This window comes from Strigops habroptila, chromosome 1 (genome assembly GCF_004027225.2).
Source record: "Strigops habroptila isolate Jane chromosome 1, bStrHab1.2.pri, whole genome shotgun sequence".
NCBI lineage: Eukaryota > Metazoa > Chordata > Aves > Psittaciformes > Psittacidae > Strigops > Strigops habroptila.
The window spans coordinates 107,583,494-107,598,463 of record NC_044277.2 but is presented as its reverse complement, the minus strand read 5'-3'; the positions used below and the strand labels follow the sequence as shown (position 1 = coordinate 107,598,463).

At 34.5% G+C, this 14,970-nt stretch overlaps 1 protein-coding gene across 1 annotated transcript in view; it reads left to right on the top strand.

The window, feature by feature from the left end:
* VIPR2 (vasoactive intestinal peptide receptor 2) overlaps positions 1 to 14,970 on the top strand; it is a 48,364-nt gene that overhangs the window by 12,828 nt on the left and 20,566 nt on the right. Inside the window, exons 3-4 of the mRNA XM_030507334.1 lie at positions 1,006 to 1,113; positions 4,792 to 4,889. Of these exons, the coding sequence (XP_030363194.1) occupies positions 1,006 to 1,113; positions 4,792 to 4,889 (206 nt within the window). The remainder of the gene's footprint in view (positions 1 to 1,005; positions 1,114 to 4,791; positions 4,890 to 14,970) is intronic.

Sequence of the window (14,970 nt, the reverse complement as noted above, 5' to 3'; positions counted from 1 at the left end):
TGCATAAGCCCTGGTATTGCATCATAGAGAGTTGGACTTGATTTTGATCCAGTACTGCAACTCAGGAAACGCCTAAACACATTTAAATTCTGTTGACTTCAAAGGGTATGAAGATGACTTGCTCAGATGCAAACCTCTCAAATTTATGTGCAGATCACCAAGTAAACATCATCTTAGAAATATCATTGGTAATGCTTAATAGAAAAGCCACAAGTGCTAGAAGGGAGTACAAGGCAGATATGTAAAATGGAGTGCAGATAAACTCATGAGTTAATTCTTAAATGTATGAACCAGCTGGGGGGGAAGATACACTAGAAAGGACAAACTCTGCATGATCATCAGGGAAAATAGAAGTGTTTATTCATTTCAAATATATTACACTCTGAGTCAGTTGCTAAAAACATTCATTCAAGTGATAAGGACCAGAAACCTGAAAAGAGTGAATTGTCAATGGGAACAAGAACTTAGACAACTGTGGAATACAGCTAAAAAGAATGTCACTCTCACAGTTCCTTGTCCTGAGTAAGTCTCCCTTACCCTAAGGTAAGGACAAGGGGCTGTCTAGGAGGCAGAGTTACTAAAGGAACCAAAACAATTAGTCCTCTTCAGGTAACTGGAGAATTTGACAAACTGAGGTTAGTCACAAAGCAATTGATCAAATAAGGATAGGATTGATTAGAGTAAATACAAATACAGAGTCTAGACTGTATAAAGAGGGCTCTGTGGAATTGATGACCAGATGCAGAATTTACCCCATAGTCCTTGTCTAATCTTCTTTTTTAATCTCCAAAACCTATTCTTGCTGCAACACAGAGGAGAGATGATTTTTTAAGTCCATGCCTGTTCCAAAAATGTCCCAGTCATAGAATCATAAAATCATAGAATGGTTAGGGTCATGATGTACTCCTGTTGTATTTGTGACGCTGAGTCCAATGAAATTCTTAAATATTTCTCTGTAATGTTCAGTCTGCCTATTACTGACTGTTACTGCTGGTTTTGTTTCAGGATGTGTTGGAGTTTGGGATAACATCACCTGTTGGCGTCCTGCAAAGATTGGAGAGACTGTCACTGTCCCTTGCCCAAAAGTATTTAGCCTTTTTTCTGGCAAACCAGGTATTTCATTTTAAAGTGGCTTTTTTGCTGGTTTCTCTTTGATCTTTTATAACATACTGTGCTAAAAATGTCTGATTAGCAGCTTAAGGTTTTTATTTTCTTTTTAAAGAGTTAAAATAACAGATTCTTAATAGAGCTGTTCATGATACATCACAAAAAGACCAAATTATTGTCTTTGTAGTCCGTATGGTGTTTTTTGAGTCAGATACTAAATATGTATTCTAATGTAGTGACTTTCATCAAAGCTGAAGACATTGCTTACTCTTTTTGACCTATTTGTGTTAATTATTAACGCAGCTGAGCCTGACTGACATCTTTAACAGTTGTCAGCAGGTCACATGCAGTTTGTTCCTTCTCTGCTTAGGAGGGGAGCTCTGCCTTGCCTTCATGAGAATGATGAACTAACATTAACACATAATACCTAAAAATTATCACTGTTGTAATTTAAGGTCGTTATTATTAAACCCTTTTTTCCGCTTTTTGGTGGAACTGAAAAGAGCTCATTAGTGTCTCAGATTGTTGAAATATTTAACTGTTTTAAGTCTAGAATCTTCTGCACCATCTTGTCAATACATCATACTGTGGTTTAATTTTGTACTTTGGCTTGTTAGTGGGGTTTTAAAAATTAATGAGGCACACACGGCGTTTCACATAGATATCTCAAAATGCAGCAGGAAAAATCTTATCCTTGTTGCTCAGGTGAGAAACCTTTGTCATGAAGAGCTGGTGAAAGATGCAAAAATTATCACAGTGATTTATTTCTGCCTTTGAGGTCTCTGTGGAGAGCTTTTTAACAATATTACGTTTAACGTAGAGGCTAACTTGGGGTATGACTAAAATACCTTTATTCTTAACACCGTTGATTAAGTCTTGTTCCAGTAAAAAGTAGATAACTAAAACAATGTGCAGATGAGCAAAGATTTTCATTCCTGGAGCTGGTGAATCTTGGATTAGTTTACCATGGATAGTCTAAACAGTTTATAGTGGGGAAAGTATGTGTAATCTTCACTAGATCTTGTGAAATCTATAAACGTATTCAAATGACTCAGATGAAGATAGTAAGGTGTTATCATGAGACAAGGCAAACTAAAAAATATCAAAAATTTAAAATCTGAATTAAATCAAACTGCTTCTATTTGCCAGAAGTTAGAGCATGTGCACTCTTTCTGGAGTTTGGATATTTGATTTAGCAATTTTTAGTATCTTTCAAAACATTTTAATTTTCCTATTAAAAAAGGGCAATAAATATTTCATTCTTAAACCTTCACAATGCCTTACAACTCCATCTCATTTGGGCATGGTGTCTTCAGGACTGAAAAATCTTCCTTTTTATAGTTTGCTATAAATTTCCATATACACCTTTTTTATAGCTACCTGTTTACTTCTTGCTTGTGGAACTAGCGCAGTAGTTTTTTAGAGGTACCTATTCAATTAAGAGGATTTTTTAAATCTTGTATTTCTAAAATTTCACAGAAGGAAGACAACAAACATCCTGCTTGTTTCAATTAAGATCTAAATAAGTATCTCAGCACCTTTGTAATTTGATTATACTCAGGAATATATGATTTATTTAATTTATTCACTTGGTTCTTATGGCAGGAAATTATAACAATATTGTTAAACAAGAAATCTGACTATTTAGCCAAATTTGTGGAATGTATGTTTTAGGTTTTTCAAGGTTTTAAGAGGAATTAAAATTCTGCTACAAGATGATCTAGACTACCTTATTTTTTATGGACATATTCCAAATCACAAGTAGGCTTTTAAATATCATCAATTTTTTGAAGGATTTCTTAATTTAAATTGCGAATTTAAAAAAGCAGCTGTTTTCTTATCTTTACAACTTCTGGAGAGCTGGCTCTTAATTTTTTTCTGTGATGGTCCAGGTTATAGTTTAAACTTCCCACTCTATTGAATAGTAATAACTTTATATTAAATTACTTTTTACTGTAAAAGCAGTCATGTTATCCTATAATGTTTTTTCTGTATTACACATGATGATGTAAGTATATGAGTATTAGAAAGTTATTTTGTGAATTTTTTATTCAAATGCATGTCAAGTTGTAGGTTTAAAATGAGGTTGCCATCTGAAATACTAAATTGCATGAAACAATGGTGTAGAAATAAGCAATGTCTTCCATAGAACATTGCCTAACTGTCTTTAAGTTAGAAGGCCTTTATAGTACTTACAGTAGAAAATACTTCAGCATCTTGAGTACATAGCGTCTTTTTCTTGCAAAACTGGCTTTGACATAATTTGTGGTTCTGTTAATGTACTCCTCTGCTCTGCCTAGTCAGAGAATCTTGGCGTACTTTTAAAGTGAAGATTCTTCAGTGTGTATAAATAGGTTACATTTTCTGTAAAAAATGCCATGTCTATGCCAAATGGCAAAAATGATCCTGTTTGAGGAGACACTGTGGTTTGAGGTCACAGCCTTGTTATAAACTAGAAAGATTTGGTTATTGGTTGGTCAGTCATTTATTGGTTATTTACAACTTTCCACTGAAGACTTTATACAAAGAAGAATTTCCAGTAACCAATCAGCAAGATAAAAATCACGAAGGCTTTAGTTTGGAGTGTGTATAGACACGTTTGGTTATTCTTGGCCAAAGTTGATCTGTGACACATAAATTTGTTCTTGTGTGGTGAAAACCAGGCATCTTTATGTCAGTTAAAGACCAGTGGTAAACCCCAAACAAAAGCAGTATGATGTTAAAGATTTCAGGTATCATGGATATAGAAACTGCTCTAAGAAAGTTGAGGACAAGTTGCTTAAGATTTAACACTGTAAGTGTAAATTACAATAATTTTAATGACTAATCTTTATTCTGAGATCAGACTCTTCAGTTTTCTCCAATGGAAGCTATTCCATATTGTGTGAACATTAGTTTGAATTAATTAGATTAAGGAGTAGAATCATGGGTTGCCCCATCTCACCTGAGTGGCTTCATCTGGGAAAAGAGTCAGCTTCTCTCAGTTCCAACCAAAAAATCCTTTCTGAAATTAATAGATGTTCAAAATTCCTTTCCAACCACCCTTACACATCTCCTGTATGTCCCTTGGACTACATTGTTTCAGTGGTTCAAAGGGTGGGAGTCAACATGAATATTTATTTCCTCATTCTTGTAACTGTCACATAATTTGGCATTTAAAGTGCATTACCAACTCTACCAACATTTGCTGTAGCAGTAATTCATCACCATGACATACAAAAGCTTTTATCACTCTTCAGTAGAAGATTTGGTGTTGCTTTCTCAGAAAAGCTTAAAAAGTTGGTTAGAACAACTCTGACTTAAATTACTTTTCTATAAATTACTCTACCTACAAATTGTCCCCTTTATAGAGTAAGCTGAAAGGCTCCCTCTGGAATACTTTAGATAAACCAGCAAAATATTTAATGCTTTTGCAGCCATAACAGAAATAGCTGTTATACAAAGCAGAAGCCTGCCATCACAGCTTGGAATTACTTTTAATTTTCTCTAATGCAAAAGCAACTCCAAGCACGAGTAAAAGCCAAAATAATATGAGTGAAGAGCACATGGATAAAATGGCTGGGTTCCTTTAACAGGATTGCTTGGAAATACAGGATGTTAATGGAGAATGACAAAGTTGTCTAAAAACTCATTGATGAGACTTTTGAATACTTCTGATTTAAACTCTCAAATTTTGCTTTACAGGAAATATTAGCAAAAATTGTACAAGTAATGGATGGTCAGATATTTTTCCTGACATCTTAAGTACTTGTGGATATAATGACTATGAAGATGATTATAAGGTAGGAAAAATACTTTTTCTATTAATGTAGATACTGGTGTTCAATACAGCTATCAGACATACTCTGCTTCTAAACAATTCCCATTTTCCTCAATCAGAATTAATGAAAAATCTGTAGTAATTTTTGGTAGCAATTGCCATATGCTTGGATTGCAAATGCCATATAAGATACAATTTGAAATGTAGAATTCAGTAACCGTTTGAAGCTCAAGGCTATAAACAGTTTGTAATTGCAATAATGAATCTGTATTTCTAATATTGCAGTAGAACTTGGCTTGTGCACAGTATGATCTGCTTTGTGTTCTTTCTAGAAGTTTTTTATAACAAATCTTAATACTGTACTAATCTGTTAGTAATACAGGCACCACTTGCTTTCTAGTATGTGTTTAAGTTATAAGTAAAGTCGAATGTATTTAGGTCATTGGAATTATTGTAGATTTATACTGGACTTTAAATTATGCTATCAATTAGAAGTAGCTCAAAAAACTATCAAAATATCTTAAATACACTATAAGTGGAAAAATGAATTTGTTTACTTTGCAGATACTGTATCTTTTTCTTTTTTTGAGGGAAGTACCTTTTTCCATCACGTTTTACGGATTTCCTGGTTGTTTTCCTGCTGAAGTTAACAGAGTAAAATTTTGTTTACAAACAATCAGTGTCATTACTTAAGGAATATTCTTTGCCTGACTGTTCCAGTGGAACAAGACAATAATTCTTTTCTAACCTTAAGGTTGACAAGTCAAAAAGTGGATAAAGTAGTGCTGGCTTGTCAGAAGATAAGTTGTTCCTATGCAAATATTTTTTTTTTCATGGTTAAGGGATGGACAACAATTATCAGAATAAAATCTGAAAAGGGAAACAGGAAAGCATATGTTTCAATGTGTCTCTTCATGGGAGACAAAATGAAAAATGCGAGTATCATTCAGTTGTGAGATTTCAGGAGGCATTTGAGGTTCTGCATCAGCCAACTGTTACACAGAAAGATGTTATTTTGATTTTGGATCTTAGTGCTCAGTGGTAGCACCTGAAAACAAAAAATCTTTACTTAACATAAATCAGTGTAATTAATTTTTATTTGACATAGAGTTTCAACAATAAGAGCTAAAAATGAAATCTTAAGTACTTGATATAAAATTTTTTGGACACGAAAATGTCATACAACAATATGCTTTCCGGGTGATGTATGAGGTTGCCCTCAAAGTTACAGTAACTAAGGAGATTGTATTTTAGGTAAGGTGGCAAAATACTACTTAAGTTTTCTTCTGCATGCAGAAGAAAATGTTAAAGGAGTAGGTAGAAACTGTGGTGTCAGTTTGGTGCCTGCATCTTCACTGCTGAATGAGTTTACATTATAGATCCAATTAAGTGTTTATTCCTGGGGTTTTTTACTGTCTCTTAGGATATGGACTTGTGTGTTTACTTCAAAGGGGACTTATTTCTATACATATTTTATATTTATTTTTATATATGCATGCACGCAGACATATATATCTCTCCAGATATGCATCTACTGGGGCAGTTTTGAATACTCTAGAAAACGTCTAAATGATAGAGATTGGTGAGCAAATACTGAACAGGCAATTTATTAATAGGTACCGACTTTTTATGCAGAAATGAGAAAGCTTATTTAAAAATACCATAAGCATGTCATCTATTATTTTTCTGCTGAAAGAACTTCTCTGCTTCCACAGCTTGCATTGATTTTACTCAGAGTTAAAACAATCAATTTTTATTCCATGTCAAGTGGTATACTAGCAGGTTCTATAAAAAGAAACAATTTGCCTAACATTTGAAATTAGCTGTAGGTTCCTGATACACCACAACTGCAACCTTTCTTTGACGTAATCTGACATCTTCTGTCTAGACTGAACAAGCCAGAGATGTGTCCCAGTTGTCTTCAGACAGTATTAAACTCTCTGTTAACATTACTAATATATAGGAAGATGCCTGGTGAATGTAAAGGGCTGAAATGTATGCACTTAAAATAATGATTGGATCAGTTAATACAGCTTTGTCTAATCTTAGCATGAATTGGTCCAAGATTTATTAGATCACACAGAAACCCCCAATGTATACAAGTTACAGGCTATGTGATTTGAATGCATAGGGTCATACAAAGACAAAATCATGGAGAGAAAGATGCTCAGGACTAATATATGGGGTGATACTGTTGCAGCTTGTGCATAAGTAGAAGCGTCATCTGTGGAAGAAGTATCCCCCTATATGGCCAGTTTCCTGAAGCACTTACTCTTCAGAGACAACATCCCAGTTGTGTGGGTGTGCTACCAGGTGTGCTACCCACTATGCAATACAGATGCAGTACCCAAGACAAGTGGAGTCAAGGCAGTGAGGTCAGGACTGACAAAAGCACTGTCCTGAATGTCTGTACCTACCTTTAGAAAACAGATTCATTAATACTGTCTGTGAAGTGGATCATTGCACTGGACTAATGGATTGTTTGTATTGAGCCTAAATTGAATCCTTCCTTCCAAACAAAATGTAATGCATGGCAGCTATCTACCAATGCTTTTTCTGTGTGCCTGTAAGTCACGCTGTATCATTGACATTACATTCTGCATTTTTTGTTACTTTTTCTATGAGATGTGATTAAGAGACCAGTATTCCTTAAAATAAGTACAAAATCATCTTCCATTGACTTGAAGTGAGAAGGCCTGAATATGAGCTGATATTCTCTGTTGTAGATCACAATGGGAATTCTATTTATTAATTGCAGATTGTCCAAAGACACTGCAGAATACCAGTATGCAGTGACAATGTTCACATTCACAGATACACGTATGCTGGTGCATGCTTACACAAACAGCTATGGAGGTTTGTGCGTTTAGAAAGTTGTCATCTTTCCCACTGGGGTTAGGTAACTTTGAACACAAAGATATTCTTACAGGCATAATTAAAATTAATGATGCTACTGTTATTAAGAGATACTTAAGGCAATGCTAGTCACATCTTTTTGAGTGATGTTTAGGGTTAGGGTGAATTGGAGGAGAAACATGGCAGAAAAGGGCTATCATTAATTACTTGTGTAAAGATTATTAAATACCACCAGGAATACCAATTTTATTGTATGTATTTTTAATAAATTCTATTTTTCTCTACACTATTTAAAAATGTGTAGAAGTGGCTCATAAAAAAGTAAATTGTCCACAATACGTAATCCATCTCCTTATCTCAGTTTATATTTATAGTAAGTACTACAAGATTTTTGCAATGTCTACTGTGCTATTAAGTTAATTTCGCAAAAGGAAAGAACTAGGGTTCTTTATTGCACTTCTATTTGCATTTACCCCTTTCAGTGTTTCTAAAGCACTGAACTCATTTGCTAGACCCAGTTCTGATTTTACATTGCTTCTACAGTTTAAGGTTTTCTGATATGCTCTTCTAGTATGAATATTTGGATATTACGGAGTGTGCTCTGACACATGCATCATGAAAATGTAAGATGAGAAATTTTAATATAGTTGTAAGTAATCATATCTGTGAATACTACTCTCTTACATAAAGCATTACAGGAATATCCTAGCCCACAGGAAAAAAACCCCATGTCACTTAGGATGATAATGATCGTAAAGACTGATGATCAAGTATATTTCTGGTTAAATGAATAAAGAGGTGTGAGTTTTTCTTTTATGTTAAGGGTGACTTCTGGCCAATAGCAAATGTCCTTTGGACAAAGAATCGCACCCTGCCTAAACTTTCTTCAGAGCATTTTGTCCTTCAGCACTGACTTACCCTCTCACCCCTAGAGGTCCTTCCAAACCAAGGCTGAGGTTGAAAGATCCAGAGGGTAACTGTCAACTTTGCATAGGAAGCTTCTGTGCTATGTCTGTTACGTAAATAAATAGAAGACTTCTGTCTCCTGAACTTGGTAAAATAACATGAAACTAACTTTAAAGGAAACATTAGCAGAAAAAGCTGTCTGTCCTAAGAAAACAAAACACAAGTGTGCTCAAGAATAGATTTTTTAAAAAGCATATTGAAGATAACGCTACTTACACAAACTTGTACTAATCCTACTTATTTTTATGTGTGTGTTTTTCTGTACCCTTTAAAAACCTGTTAACATTATGTAGCCACAAAAAAGAAGAAACATCTTTATAGTCTGGAAATAAGTCACAGATTCTGTAAAAGCTTCTATAAAATTGTTCTGAAAATTGTAAACTGCTGCTGTCTGCTGTGCCTAACCACTGAGTTTAGTTTAGTGGCTGAAATGTGAATGTTTTCCTCAAAACTTTAAATTGTTGGATTTCAGTTTTGGAATCAGTATTGCTCAGATAATCATGCGAATATTTTGCAGAGACCAGCTGTTCTCACTACTGTTGCAAGTTTTGTTAGACTTGCAGAAAATTTCATGTCATTTCATATGAATGACTCGAATCAGCTTTGAAAGCAGTTGAAAAATCGAAGGGAGTTTTGATATTTATTCTGTTGTTCTGTTTTGGTCAATCCATACCTTCTTTGCACTCATTTTATTCCTGCCAATCTTGAAGATTTTAATTAAGTCCAGAAGTTAAAGCTAAAGTTTTATTGAGACCTGACTAATTATGGTTCACAGAGAATAGTAAGTAAGAAATAAAATATGACCATCTTACATAAAAGACATTGATTTTTATGTGCTATCAGATTTGATATTGCTTTGCCTGTTTCTTTTGCAGCAATACAATATAAAGAGTTTGTTTTTAAATGGTACTACGTAAAATACAAAGTAGTGACAAATATTTAATAGCTATAGGTAAGCCAATATTAATCTAAAATAATTTCCTGGTTTTCAACCACCACAACACAATTCAGAATTTAATTATTTGTCTTTATGGGGGTTGTGTATATTTAATAAGCATATAAGTTCAGAACACCATTTGCCAATTGTTTTGTTGAGTCACTAGGAGTTATATAGGTCTTACAGGCAAATTAAGAAACTTCTATGTCTTATGCTCATACAGGAAATTTACGTAGCAGTATGATTGCATCCTCTTTGATGCTGAGTCTCATAAAATGCTTGATGCTAATAATCTGAATTTTTTCCTTGTTTTTAAAAATCATAATACCTAAATTTAAATAATTATAATTTTGATGTAATGGATTCAAAATGTAGTAGTGTTTAGTTAGCATTGCAATAGTTTGAGAAGCAGGGTTAATTTTTGATCAGTAGAAAATTTTAAAACATTTAAGATTTCTAATTATTGTAACACTATACCAGTAAAATGGTCTGAAAGAAGGAAATATGTTCATTAGCCACAATATCAAGTACAGAATAGAGAATAATTAAAAATCTGTGATGTATGATAAAATCATTTCAATTGCACAATTATTTCTTCTTAACTTCTACTTTGAACAAATTGACTACGGTCAGTGTTAAGTGTTAAGGTAATGTCAAAGTACTCTTGGCTGATTAGCTTCAATCCTGACTTACACCTCCATGTAGCTATTTCATGTTCACCCATTTGGCAAATAAATGGCCTGCAGATAGATTCAGTCCTGCTGACACTGGCAGCTATTGTGCTGGACTTAAAGTACATGGGATTCTTGTTTTGATTTTAGTCAGACTATTTGTTGTAGGGGTCATGTGTGTGTACAGAATGCCAGAAACATTATCTTAAATAATGTGGTTTTTCTGTTGGAAGACAAGCTCTTCGATTCTCCCTAGTGGGTCAAAGTGAAGGGAGTCATTTTACATGCAGCCTGCCTGACAGTTACTGTCAAGCTCAGAGCACACAGCTAGAGGCTAAATTAGAACCACAGTCACACCACTGTGTCTGGGCAACTGATGCTTTGTTAGAAAGTTCATGAGGGGTTTCACTTTTTTCCTTCAGTAAGAATTCTGAAATCAGATACAAATAAGACAGGTCCAATTTCAAAAGATTCAGTCAATGGAGTATGTTTGAAATCAAATCTAGACAGATTTTTCAAGAGGGTATGCAATGATTTAAGAAAAAAAGTCAAACTTTTTCATTGGGCATGTTTCAAACCACCCAATGCTGAAATCTGAAGTAGACATCTTGGATTTCTTTAACATGCTATAAAATCATTCTTCAGTACTGTTTTCTTTAAGAGAAAAGCACAGGGCATTTTGAACAAAAGTAATATCTGCAGTTCACAGCAGCTAGAATTGGAGCTGTGCTCATGGCATGCTCTGTGCTCATTTTAGATCTGGTGAGAATGAGAACTCCTTTTGACCAGTGACTCACTTTAATAAATGTAAATTGCAACAGAAGCAGTGCATTAAAAATTCACTAAGGCTCAAACTCTGGCTACCCAAAAACTTCAATCAGTTTAACTGTGTGGTTTTGAAGCAAGCTGAATTGGCAAAGATAGTATTTAATTTTATTTAAGTTACTTTAATTAGGTTATTTTCTAACTGACTTATAAAATATATATCATCTGAATGCATACAGAGCTATATGTACATATTAAAGCCCCTATCTATTGTGAGAATGGTGCACATTTGAGTGGCTATGAGTCCATCTTTTTCTTTACTGTACTGTACTGTCCTGCACTTTATTCTAAATTAATTTTATTTATGCACTTTATTTTAACTAAACAGGAACTCTGCATTCCTGTGCATGGAAAACATCTACAGGAGGGCAAAATTGCTTCTCCTAAAATCAACTTTATAGAGATCTCAAAAAAGTGATTCCACAAAAAATGGAAAAAATACTCAATTGAATTACATAAACCAGACAAATTTGAGTGTTGTTACTTAGTGTAATGGATTCCAAGAAGAGGGGAAGTAAAAAATATATTGAGTTCACATTGTTCTTGACTTGAAGCAACACAGAACATATAAGCAGAATCAAGGCTTTCCCATGGGAACATTGGTCTGACTGCGATTTTCCAGTAAGGACTCTGGTCCAGAATCATTTCTATAAACATCTTAGTGCATGCCATATAAAGACTATAGTGACTGTGGATCGTTAGATCTGTAAATCAGTTAATTCCGTGTTCTTAACTTATGACCATATCATAGGTGCTGTGTCCAGGACAGGAATGAGAGGGTGAAAAGAATGCAGGAGCAGTGTGATTCATTCTGAAATGAAAATAGGCAAAAATAGGGAAAAACCAAGCAAAGGCAATGCAGACTAAACATAGATATTAATTTTATATACTTGGCACCAGACAATTTATATATTTCCTAACCAAAACTTTTCAAGGCAAGACAAAAATTAATGAGAATATATAATATCTCTCTAGATCTGGTATGCTCAGGCCTTTTAAAGGATTATTAACATAATAAAAATACAATAAATAGATGAGAATTATATAATAACACAAGTAGTGACTTTTATAAGCAGCAAACTTGTTGAATTGCAAATAATAGCATCAGAAGAAATGACTGGAAGATATTTGTTCTTACTCATTCACAGTAAAAGCTGAATGTGAATCCTTTCACCTTATGTGTCAGGTTTTCTTATCTGGTGGGCACTTACTCGGCTGTGTTTGGAATACCAGAGCAGGTTCTGGAAGAATTTTCTTGGGTCTCTCTGTCATGTCTGCACTAACACAGTCAACCACATAAAATCCTTTCCAGTTGTTTACATTCACATTCTTACCACATATTTTAAAACCTGAAAGGCTGAAAATGAACTTGCAAATCAAAATTCTTAAAGTTAGATATTTATTAGAGATGTAGGTGTCTAATGGCTTGATGTGATTGCCTAAACATAGGTATCTAGTGCCATTTGATTGGGCACGGCCATTCCAGCAAAGAGGTCCTTTGTCACATGTTTTAGGTACTCCAAGGCATCTCAAGTAGTAGATTTAAGCAAGTAGGTACAGTTTGCTTATCATGTCAGTGGAACTTATGTTGACCAAAAGGTGATGTCTGATTTTCTATTTGTTTTTATTTTATTTATTTGAAAGGAGAGAATGAGTATCAACGAGTTAGGGTATTCTATTCTGACGAGCAGAGTGCACACTTTGGGCTGTCTGTGATTTAAAATATTTAAGACATTAAATGTAAAGGTGCTGATACAGCTTAACTGAATCATTATATACTATAGTAAGATGTGTAGTATGTGTTTGTGTATGTTATACAGCCTGGATTAGTCACTCAGAACCATAAGGACATATACCCAAAGTACAGTCTTTAAAATCCACTCTCTGCAGTAGATACAGAAACCATTTGAGTGAATTAATAGTAACGGATGTTATGACTCATTTTTGAGAAATGAGTGTTTATTCAGTGTCAGGTAAAAGCTGAGGACTTGAGTAATGAGCTCTCAAAAATGTCAAACATTCAAGAATAACTACTTTTCTGTTGAAAGTAAACATGCAAGTTGAAATTACTTCTTATAGTTGCTGGAATCTTCGATGCCTCATGTAAATACAGGAGGAGTAGTCACTTATCCTGTGACTACAGAATTCTATAATCAAAATTACTAATATCTTTACTGTAAGCTAGATGTATTTTTTCAATTCAAATACTTTTAGGAACCCTGCATCAAAATAACAGCATTTCTAGTACTGTCAGCTTCCTCATAATGTCTGTGTAAAGTTGAGTGTAAAGTTGTCCCTGTGCACTCTCACCAGGTGTTGTGTGCATTGCTTTAGGATACTGGCAGACCCGTGTTTCTGCTTTGCAGTAATATGATGTTCAACATCATAGTTACTGTTAAAAGCGTATCTCTGCAAATCATATTTTTCTATGAAAGTGAGCAAGAAATCTTCCACTTTGTATTTAAACAGCACAGATTTATTGCCATTGTGAGTTCTTCTGTAAATGACATTTATCTCCTCAAGTTTACAATATTTACATGGTGCATGTTAAGAATTTTTGATTTAGAGGCCATTCAATCTTCTATTTGTACGCTCTGTAGAAATGTACTTAGTTGAAGTAGGGTCTCAAATGCCAACAAGATGATAACAAATAGAACATATTGTAGAACTGCTGTGCATCATTGCTAAGCTTTACAGTGTATTTGCAACTCCTGATGTGGACAAAGTCAGGAAATAGAATTCCTTTTCTTCCAGAATATTGTTGATGGGGAGACGAGACTGCTAGATTGTTTAGTCACTTATTGAAGCATCCTTTATCCATAATTTTGCAGAGCAGGTCAGGTTGAATAAATGAAAGAGGGTACCCAAAGCATTTGTGGTGGTCTTGGTGCCATGGGCTGTTTCAATTGCTGCTGAGGTACTGTTTATCACTTTCTTCCCAGCAGATTGCCTGGAGACAGGCTGATGTTCCTTTTGCTATGACAGAAGCCAAATTAAAGAAGCATAGGGGTGGTCTGCAGTGCTTCTCTGTAGGCATGGTTTTTAGAGCTGCCCAAAAATGAGCTGACTGGGGAGTATAATTCTGCCATTCTATCAGAGAATTGAAGGGCAGATCTTCAGAACTGATTTATGTGAAATTACATTAAATTTGAAAAAAAAAAAAAAAATTGTATTTGAAAACAATTTTAGAAACATTGTTCAAGAAACACTGGACTACTGAAAGTCCTAGTTAGCAAACACAGGATTCATATGGAAAACCACTATCTCTAGGGGGCATCTGTCTAAGTGGAAGCATTTCTACACTCTGGGTAGCTACACTTGAATTAGTCACTGTAGGGCCTCTTCACTGTCTGTAGAAATATATCCAATGAAGCCCATGTTGACTGCTTGCATAGATACAAGATGTGCTTCCTAGAAGGCCCTAAGAAGGGACCCTCCATTGCCTTAGGCATTTATATTTGCAGTGTAGACACACAACACTAGGTGAAATAGAGCCTACAATTTATGTCCACAGAGTCCCTAGAAATGCAGTGGAGCTCTGCAAATATATAGCAGGCTCTTTATAGGGAGAAGTAAAGTAATACTTTAGGTTTTAACATTTTAAGCAGCTAGGGACACCAATTGAAAAAAAAAAAGGCAGTATTTATTCAGGTTTTTAAGTGAGGAACCTTCTTATGTTCATTCTAATGGCACTGGAAACTTCATTAAGTTCATATTTTCCTCCTTTATCACTGCAGTAAATGAATATTATGCAAAGCAAACAAAACATTTAAATGTCAGGGTTGTTGTATAAAAGGCCATCACAGCTTATTTCTTAATTAAATAGATTTCTGTTTCCTGTGGCACCT